We start from the raw sequence: 11,183 nt of genomic DNA, 5'->3' as shown, positions 1-11,183 counted from the left end.
TGAAGAGATTTGAAGATTTGAATGTTGAAGAGATTTGAAGATTTGAATGTTGAAGAGATTTGAAGATTTTTGAATGTTGAAGATTTGAAGATTTGAAGCTAGAGTTTTAGAAAGGATTTTATAAAATGATTTCAAATACAATTTAATAAAAAGACAATTATACCCCATTGTTGACATAATGTGATAGTTGTTGACATTAAGTTAATCTTGTGAATTAGTGGCTGAGATTGCATCTCATTTCTCAATTATGCCCAAAAATCTCATCCTAACAAGACCCTCTATATATATATATATATATATATATATATATTCTACTTTACTAATTTTGCATTAAAACTCATATTAATTCTAAATTCTCTATTTCAAAGGACGGACGAAGAGAGTAGTTTAAACAATTAGGGTGACATAGTTCTTAATAAAAGATAGTTGTAATACTGCGAATAAAAAATTAGTCACACCTTAAAAGCATCGGGTACATTATTGGCAATGAAAAACAGAGAGCTGTGAACGTTTAGATGTCAACCTGAGCATTTTTTTTCACTATATTATTCATGAGTCTCAAATGATTTTAACCTCATTTCCTTTTCTCATCTTTTAATTATTTTTATTTCTTATTGTTATTTATTCATTATGAAATCTAACTAAATTACACAATTAAAAACACAATTAATTAGAAGTTATTAAAAGATAATATAATTAAAATCCTAAAAAATCCAAACATAATTTAACTAGAGACCTAACTCCTTTTCGAGTCTCGCAGTTCCAATTTAACTTGAACTCGACTCTATTCCTCATGCTCACTTGAACCTTTTCCTTAGTCAAAGACATACTTAAAGGCGCGTTGTTGTTCGTTTGATAGATTTTGAGCGCAAATCTCAAAACATCGGCTCAACTTGATTCCTTGTTGATCAACTGGCCCATTGATCATCACCCCCAAACATAATGCAAAAAATTGTACAGAAAATTGAGGGTAAAATAGAATTTTTGAATTTGAAAAAAGTTATTAGTTGAATTAGATATTTATAGATGAGTGAAAAAGGTACTAAGGATTAAAAAAAAAAAAAAATTGATAGAAATCTATTGGCTAATAAATTTATTTGAATAGTGCGGTAAAATTTCATTTTTTTAATTTTATAAAAATAAATTAAATATTTTGAAAAAAAGTCACTCGCAGGTCCACGAGTGGCTTCATGCAACGTCCCTATTGGCCGAGGGGGTGGGGCGTGTGGCGAAACCTTTCTCACCCCTCCCTCGTTTGAGTCTCTCTGCACCATGGCACACCCGCAACATATTCCTTATGCGTTCCGTTCCATTGGAACGAAAAAAAAAGGCAAGAGTTGCGGATACTTTAAAAGAAAAAATAAATAAGTTGATATATTAAAGAAATTTTTTTATGGGAAATATTATAAATGGAAAGACAAATTATCTATTTTTTTTGGACAAATGGAGAAATAATTTGTATGATTATCTTGTATTAGTAGCATCAAACAAGACATCATGGTTTGGTAGCTTAAAACAGGGACATGCTAATATGCACCTTTTTTCTCTTTTCTATTTTACCTAACAATTAAGAGCCCCCCACGATGCTTTCATCCCAAATTCCAGACAACTCACTTCACCTAATATTTCAATTTTTCGACTTTCATTACTTGTCCTACTTATCCACATAACTTCTTGTAAAAAAACACTTTAACATAATTTTATTCGATTTGTCCTAGTAATATAATTTCAGGATTTTTCTCCCCAATCAATACCAATGTACTGGATCTATGCTCAATTATTGAATTTTGGTGAAACTTTATTTACACCATTCACCAACTTAAGAATCCCTCCAATAATTACTAAGCTTTTATCTTCATCTGATTTTGCTAACGAGTTGAATCCATGCTCAATTTTATGTCGACATGGCTGGCTGATAATTCAGACTTGGCCAAATCGGTAGATGACAACGCTACAAAAAACTTATCTTTTTAGGGACACAAAAATTGAGACACAATTATTAGCATTTGGAAAATTTAAAAAATAATCATAATTTAGGACGCAAAAGAAAGTGTTGAAGGCAAACTATACATTAACACTTTGTTTTTTAAGACGCCTCTATTTGTGTCCCTTAATTTTAGCCGGGACACCAACAATAAGGACATTTTATGAAGCGTTGGTAGTATAATTAGACACAAAAATTAGAGCCCTTAATAGCATTAAAAAGTGTCCTTATCCAATTTTTTTTTTTTGCAGTGAAACATTGTCGTTTTTATGTAATCTGCCCGTTATTGGCTATAAACTAGTATTTGAATATGAGAGCCACATTAATTCAAAATCAAGCTTCGTTAGCAAAAAAAAATTAAATTAAGAGGTAAGTTGCTGTCACGAAAATTTTGAATTTAATTATATGCAAAATCAAAATTTAGTGAAAGTTTAATCAACATGTTGCTAGCTCTATTTCATTTTCTAATTGTTTTAAAAGAGGATTATTAGTAGTAGTATTTTTCTATTTTTCTTGCTGACTTGAACATTTAATTTTATTTAATTTATTGAAGGAGAATATCTTTTTAATTTAAAATGATCATTTAAGCATATCTCCAACGATTTTAAAATCATTGGCTGAAAAAGCTTGTTTAATGATATTTATAATTCGATATTTAATTCGCCGGTCTCTTTCTTTAGGAGAAGCTGTACAGTCGTAGAGACGTCTGTATAGTAAAATTATACGTAAAATCTAATCTCAATGTCTCTACTTTTTTGGGGTTTTGTCGTCTATTATTTCTTTCTCATTTGTAGGTGAGATTTATGCCACGTATTAGATACTACTTAATTCGTCCACTTAATGTGAACGTGACAATTAAAACCTTATAATATAATCATAATTCATAAGGTGTAATGATAATTATCAAAAAAATTAAAACCTAGTACTATTAATTTTAGTTTTCTATACACAACCATTGCACCACAACACCACACCTAGTACAATCCAAAGCTAACAAATTAAAACATAAACATCACCGATGATGCACATGAGTTTTGTGTTTTTTGCTTAATTTCCTATCTAAAAATATTTGCATGAACATGAATTTTTGTAATTTTTTTATTATAACTTTATTAAGAGTAAAATAGTGCATTTAATTATAGTATTATAAAATGGTGATGCACTAAAAGTTAAGGATTGGAAATAGATTTGGATTTGGAAGTGACAGTGGGGAGGTTCCTATAATGGTAGAACATGATTCGTGCAGGAATAGAAGTGATGCTCTTGTTAGAAATTCAAACTGTTTTCAAGTCTGCGATCAACACTCACCACAGTGTTTCTTTAGTATTACCATTTCTCAGCCATTAATGTGTCTTACGTTGTTAGGCACCCATCACAATGCTCTTTTACCACTTATAATATATACACATCGATCTTTCGTCAAATTATGTTATTGCAATCGGAATCGGATCCACAAAACAGAACTCGTGGGATTTAGATTATCGGTAGTGTTGAAACGCAGAGGCAATGCGGTGGTCGTCACTGACAGTGGATGGTAGACAGAGAATAAAAGTAATTAAACCCTAACCATGTATTAGAATTTAGTGGAGATCTCTACCGACCCCACATGAATCCGTCATTGATGGAATACCATTAATCGTCATTGATTGCAATACCTTTTATCAACTACATACTGTCTCACATTTAGTTATTCAGACCACGTTTCTTCTCGTGTCTATATGTTAATTAATTGCATATTAATATTTCACATGTATCAAAACTTTTTTTGGTACATGGAGAGTTTGAAGTTTGATTTATTAATCGCAGTTCTACAATTTATTAATCTATATGTTTAAACTTTTAATTCAATATACTATGGCATATAATTTATAAGCGGGTTTGAATAATTGAATGGTACTATTTAATATTCCATCCGTTTCATAGTAATAGAGTTATTTTGTCATTTTGGTACGTTTCATAGTAATAGAGTCATTTTCCTTTTTAATAAAAGTCAACACATTTTTCCACACCTACTTTACTCTCTCTTACTTTTTTCTCTTTTCATCTCTCTGCCTTTTTCATTTTTCACTTTATTCTCCCTTTACTTAACTCACCTGACACAATTTTTCTTAATCTCCGTGCCGAAAAGAAACGTCTCCATTACTATGGAACGGATAGAGTGGGTTTTACTATATGAATTTAGGACGAAAACATAATCATTTTTTAGATAACTAGGGATTTATAACTTCAAAATGGATCTCAGAACTCAGTTATTGCATTTCAAACTCCAAACGAGATAATGCTCTCAAGTCAATTATGGTTTTTTCAACCTTAAGACAGAATGATAGTACTAACAAGTAAAAAATATATGAGATGATATTCAGAAAATTCGTTACATATGTATACCAAAATAAAACTACTACTCCCTCCGTCCCAGAGAAGTTGGCATACTTTGAAAATGGCACGGGATTTTAGGAGGTTTTGTTTTGTGTGTTAAATGGAGAGAAAAAATATAATTTTTATATTCATGTGAGAGAGAACTTTTTCCAAAAAGGGAAATGTGACATTTTTTTTAGGACAAACTAAAAAGGAAAGTGTGCCAACTTCTCTGGGACGGAGGGAGTAATATTTACTCCACGAGATTGAATTGGAGAAATTCTTTATACTAAGTCTGAATCGTAGTCTTCAAAATTCTCAACCCCCAATGAATTTGGACTGTTATGAATAAATTGTTCTAGTACCGACATTAAATCATAGTTAGGCACTATTTTGATAACACAATAATTCCCATTGAAGTGATCCAAACCCATAATTGTACGGCCTCAGCGTCAAAATTGAGGGTTTTGCTTTATTAAATGTTATTAACATTTAACAACAGTCATCTTCATTACTCCCATCTTAAATTTCAACCTTTTTCCTGTCTCCATCTCAACCTACTGTCTGCCTCTTTCCATTTTCACCATTGCCCTAACTCTCTCTCTCTCTCCCACAGTCCATTAACAAGTAACAAAGTCAGTTGTTTCCCCTATATTTGGGAAAACAAATCTACATCTCTTCGCAGTAGAATTTCATTTCATCATTCTATAAAAAAAAAAAAAAAAAAAAAAAAAAAAAAAAAAAAAAAAAAAAAAAAAAAAAAAAAAAAATCAAATTCAACAGTATCAATATAGTAGTAGTATTTCATTTCCTTTCTCTCTCATGCATCCATCCATCCATCCATCCATCAATCTAAGCTTGGTTTAACCTCTCTCTAAAATGGCAATCTTCTGATATATCAATCAACCAAACCCCTCCTTTTCCCATTCCCCTTTTAGCTTGGTTTAATATTTATGATTGTAAGTTTGATTGCTCCACTGTTTCAATTCACTCAAAACCCCCCTTCTATAAATTCAGCACACACTCTTCCCCTCTTTTCCAACACTCAAACCCTAGAAAGCATGAATCCCTCTCTTTGATCCATCAAATCCCAAATTAGGTCTTCCGAATTCCATGGATTCGTCGCCGTTCCCGGAGGTGGAGAGCTCAAACTCGGAGAACAGCAGCGGCGGCGCCACCGCCTCCTCCTCCGCCGCGCCGTCTTCCGGATCCGCCACGCTCAGCCGCTACGAGAACCAGAAGCGGCGCGACTGGAACACGTTCGGGCAGTACCTGAAGAACCACCGGCCGCCGCTGTCGCTCAGCCGGTGCAGCGGCGCGCACGTGCTGGAATTCCTCCGATACCTCGATCAGTTCGGGAAGACTAAAGTCCACACCCCAATCTGCCCGTTTTACGGCCACCCGAACCCCCCCGCCCCCTGCCCCTGCCCGCTCCGCCAGGCCTGGGGCAGCCTCGACGCCCTGATCGGCCGCCTCCGCGCCGCCTACGAGGAGAACGGAGGCAAGCCGGAGACCAACCCCTTCGGCGCCCGCGCCGTCCGCCTCTACCTCCGCGACGTCCGCGATCTGCAGTCCAAGGCGAGGGGGATCAGCTACGAGAAGAAGAAGCGGAAGCGCCCCCCGCAGCAGCAGCAGCAGACCTCCGCCGCATCACCGCCGCCTCCCGGTGAAGGTTAAGTCATCCTATCGGAAATTAATCTTTAATGATTAATTAATTATCAACCTTTAAATTTTTAGGGTTAGATTTGATCTACTATGTTGTACTAGTAGTAATGCTAGCAAAATAATTGTTATATTATTATTATTATGGATTATGGATTTGTTTTGGAATATGTGAGTGTTAACAGCAATTTCAGCTTTGAATGAATTAATGGATGAGTGCTTTTGTCTTTTGCATGACTAGTTTTTTGCTCTCTTGCTTACTTTTCATGTGTGTGTTAAATCAACAGCTTTTACAGCTTTACTGTCTCTGATCAAAGAAATCTGATTTTTCTTTGAATTTGGGAGATTATAATTGGACTGAGAGTTCGTGTGGAAGTGAATTAATCAATCTGTGTAAACTCATATTAACTGGTCCCATAACTGAGTGTAGTGCTGTCATTTCAGTGGCAGAATTGATCAAATTGGCAGACAGAAAGGAAAACTAACCTAAATAGTTTTCAAAATAATTGGTTTGAAATTGGAAACTTTTTTATTTGTTTCAAAAACTTGAAGGGAAAAATATATGGTTGTTGTATCCAAAATTGTGAAAGTAAAGGATGACATTCTTGCTGACAGTTTTTCTTTTTCTAACATGTTGAGCATATAGAGGTAAAGTTAAGCCTAAAGAAAATGTTTCTTTAAACATGAAATTCTTCAATTTTACCGACAACTAGCATATTATTGGCCCTATCTCCCCACTCCTTCCAATCTATAACAAAATGATTATTTTTATATGAGTTGTTTCTATAATTACCAGCATTATATATATATAATGCATGTGAAGCTATTGACTTAAGGTGGTATACCTATGTATATAGTTAATTATTGAAGATAATATAACATTCTCTATATATATATGTATTATCAAGATTTGATATGATGGATTGTTAAACTTGTGATTTCCATTTACCATATCTTATCATGAGCATGATCTTTGTCATTTTCGTCCTTTGACTCCTTTCTTTGATCCACTGTGTAAACCCTAAGAGACATGTACATCTCACTCTCTCTCTCATTAGAAGGGAAATGATTCCATTTCACAATAATGTCCAAAGAGAAAATACCAAGCAATCAAACAGCTAGGAATATAAGTACCCACCGAGAAGAAGAAAAACTAGGAAACTGTGGAAATCCAGTCTGAAAAACTATCCATATTCATTGCATTTGATCATTTATTGAAGACTTCACTATGTAATAGTAAGATTTACTATTTTATTTTGAAAGACTATTTGTTTGTTCAGTTTAAGCATTGTTTTGCTAAGCTTTATATTAAGATCAGTTATGTAATCAACAAAGGATAAATTAAACATGCATATTAAGATTTTCATTTAATCAGCAACAATTTTTAGGGTTTTCAGTATACTTTGCCTCTTTCACCAAAAGAGAATAGTATTCTTGGCAGCCAATATATTTTTTGCATAAATATGTACTCCCTCCGTCCCCGATTAAGAGTCACACTTTGACCGGACACGAGTTTTAAGAAATGTAAAGAAAATTTGGTTGAATAAGTTAGTGGAATGGGAGATCCATTTTTTTATATTGATTTTATAATAAAATATGAGTGAATTGAGTTAGTGGAATGTAAGACCTACTTACTATTTATGGTAAAAATGAAGTGTGACTCTTAATTGGGGACGGACTGAAATGGAAAAATGTGACTCTTAATCGGGACGGAGGGAGTATATAATATATTACTTAATAACGTACCTGTTAATAGTACGTACTGCAGGTTATGCTTTGGAATCTAAACACAGTCTTTAAAATTAAAGAAAAATCTCAAATTGGAAAATTAACATATCATTTCTAGCTCTCTCTCTATATATATACACACAATAGTAGGTATATATAGACATACAGTGGCATACACATGCATACGTATACAGCTTTACACACAGCTTCTCAAGGAGTGCAATTTTTCAATGAAAAGCATATTTTCAATTGTAATTATTTTTATACTTGATATGCACACCGAATAAGTTGATAAAATTTATGTATGGAACTGCTTTAAATTAGCCAGACACATCAAATGATCCATGTTTTCCATCTGTATATCTAGGCATGAGCTAGCATTAATTATGAGTTGGAAGAAAATAAACCACCTTTAATTGTATTAATCCATTTCTTCCTTATGTGTATGATAACATTTAATTCTACACATTAATGCCATTTATTATGCAACACTAGAACTATAAAAATAAAATGCGTAATATATTAACTATTTTATGTATTTGAACGTTTTGATATTGAAAACATATATTTATGCAAGGACACTTTTAATTTATAGTGCCAAAATTATAAAAAAGGATACACAAGAATGAAAACCTAGCTTGCCATTTTCAGCTGAGCTCGAGACTCGAGTGTTGCTCATTTAAAACAAATTCATATATTAGGGCAACAATTTATTAAATTTATATGTACGTAGGGGTGCGTTAAAATGAAAACACCTTTTAAAATAACACCATACCACCATTCCTAGTCAATCATTTGTACACGTGGACGAATAATCAGCTGCCATGTGGCAATCATAAAAAATGCTCAATGGTAGATTTTTTCGGCCAACAATATCTAATACACTATACAGTAATATCCAACACACTAGACATCAATTTACAACAATTTTTTCTCGGCCAGCAATATCCAATACACTAGACAACAATCTATAGATTGTCGTGTAGCGTTTCTACTATTGCCGTGTAGTGTTTATAATATTGCTGCCTTGCTGGATACATGGTGTCACAGTGTCACTTTAAGAGGTGTTCTCATTCTAATAGACCTATGAGTGTACATATTAAACAAAGTTGACAAGAATTATATCTAATTCATTAAAAAATCAACAAGACTGATTAGTTAACAAATTCCTAGAAAGTTTTTGTTGGTGCTGATGCATCTCCAGCGAGTGATTTCAGGAAAGAGATCATATATAATTAATGGATCCACAGAGGGTAAAACAACAGTGACCAATATGCACGAATATGGAAATCTATACCTCCTCAACAGCTCAACTAGAGTGCTACTAGTATTAGTTTTATAAAAATAATTTGTACTTATAATATCTTTAAAGAATACTACATGTGCACTCAAAAATCAAATAATGATGGTACAAATAATATACTCCTATGAAAGTAATGTGAATAATTCGACTATATTCTATATGTCTACGACTATAGCTACACTATATGGTAGTACTATATTTGAGGCACTATTGTTTTTAATGGAAAATTAACCAACCTAAGTTACATAAAGGACATAAGAGATTGGTCATAATCCCATTATTAACACCACCAATATAATTATATTTATTCATTACATGCAGTGTCAATTTTCGATAGTATGTACTACTATATTTACCCATCGATTTGTTTGTGTAAGTGTGGATTCGCCCTAAAAGAGCATTGTTACTTGTTATAATTAGTTGACATTTCTAATCAAAGGCAAATGGTTCATCGATTTAATTACCCTTATGTCAAGTGAACTTTGACCCTATTTATAAAATTTTAAGTGGATTCAAATCCATTCTTTAGAATTTAGGTTTTCAAAAATTTGGACTCTCGGCTCAAAGGTAAAATGAAATAAGCACTAGGACATTAGTCGAAGCATCAATCAAAAGAATTACTGATTACATAGAGCTTTTCAGTTAAACAGAAATATATAAACCCAAAAACTATCGAAAAACAAAAAAAAAGAAAACCGAGTCATAACCAGATCCCGTGTATGGATAGAACAAGAGATCTTTCTCAATTTTCAAGAATCGATAAAAAAAGTTTCAAGTTCTCTAACTCATCACTCTAATTTGAATCTTGTCAAGCTTCATAATCTACAATCTTATGGATCTCGTTGCCACACTAGGAGAATGTTGATTACAAGGTGAAGCAAACGTGTAAAGAAGTTACCCTCAACTTTAAGTGGAGTTGAAAGAGTGTTTTAAGTTTAAGAAATGCTATATTTACCACATGGCCCTTCAACATTATAATAGTTCAAAGTCAATAAGGAGTTAACCTACACCATTTTTGAGCTATTAAAGTTTTACAACTTAAATAAAAATAAAATATTTCCTCTTTTTAAAAATTTCAAATGACTTAGTAGTATAGAGTGTGAGAGTGCGGGAAAAGGGTAAGATTGATAGACCGTACGAGAATCCCGCTTTCTTTGGTCAAACCGATTAGACGTGTGGGTGAGTGGGTCCTACTTCCCCATTCCCACGTGCGACTCTGTCACCTATGTCGGATTACTGTGTTACCCGCTTTTGTTATCTTTGTATAAAAGTACATATTTATGTATTCTAATTGCATGTGTTTTGTCCTAATTATGCCGTTTATTTCATAAAATGTATGTACAAATAATACAATTGTTTTATAACTTGTATATAAAATTGTACTTATATTCATAATAACACATGAAAATTGTCTAATCAAATATCTACATCTTCCCGAATTTATGTTGATATCATGAAAATTGAAACTTTCACAATAACCCAACCCTATACTAAATTCTACATTCACCAAAAATCGATTCTACCTTCAGGAACTCAATGCAATAACTTATGGTACCTATATCGGCCGATAAAAAATAATTTTACCAGTAGATAATAAGTTTTAATGTAAAATTGATAAAATAAAAGAGAGATATTCATAAAAGAAATAATTAAAGTATTGCTAGTGAAAAATGTGACCCATCTCAACAAATAGAAAAACTTAAAATAGATAAATAAAGATTAATTTTAGTGAAAGACATATAATAAAAAGAGATGACTATTTTTCATATACAAATATACATATAATGCATATTCATACCAAGTTCAATGCAAAGGTGTCATAATTCTCACACTAGATTTTTATTTGAACCACATCTTTTGTATATTCATTTCGTCCAAAAAAATAATTATTTTCTATAATTTGAATTCATCCCGCATAATTGATTGTTATCTATTTTTGCAAAAATTCATCACACATTACATAACTAATGATGTGGATCCACCATCCACTAATACTAATTCAACTGTTTATTTTCTTTTTTTTATCTCCCATATTATTAATTTCGCATTAAAACTCATATATACTATCCCCAAAGTTTCTATTTTAGGGAAACTGAGAAGTATATATGCTAGCAATAAAGATAAACACCACTTCCAAATTTACCCAATTCA

At 32.6% G+C, this 11,183-nt stretch overlaps 2 protein-coding genes across 2 annotated transcripts in view; both read left to right on the top strand.

The window, feature by feature from the left end:
• The window catches only part of LOC125220901 (U-box domain-containing protein 3), a 4,374-nt gene extending 4,361 nt beyond the window's left edge, over positions 1-13 (top strand). The window contains exon 6 of the mRNA XM_048123033.1: positions 6-13. Coding sequence (XP_047978990.1) covers positions 6-13 — 8 coding nt within the window. The remainder of the gene's footprint in view (positions 1-5) is intronic.
• A 5,123-nt stretch (positions 14-5,136) lies between these two features.
• LOC125223921 (protein G1-like4) lies at positions 5,137-6,235 on the top strand. Its single transcript, XM_048127230.1, has one exon. The coding sequence runs from the start codon at positions 5,453-5,455 to the stop codon at positions 6,014-6,016; it is 564 nt and encodes a 187-aa protein (XP_047983187.1). The 5' UTR covers positions 5,137-5,452; the 3' UTR covers positions 6,017-6,235.
• The last annotated feature ends 4,948 nt before the right edge of the window (positions 6,236-11,183 follow it).

Source organism: Salvia hispanica, chromosome 4, assembly GCF_023119035.1.
Source record: "Salvia hispanica cultivar TCC Black 2014 chromosome 4, UniMelb_Shisp_WGS_1.0, whole genome shotgun sequence".
Lineage (NCBI taxonomy): Eukaryota > Viridiplantae > Streptophyta > Magnoliopsida > Lamiales > Lamiaceae > Salvia > Salvia hispanica.
This window is presented reverse-complemented; position numbering and strand designations above follow the sequence as displayed.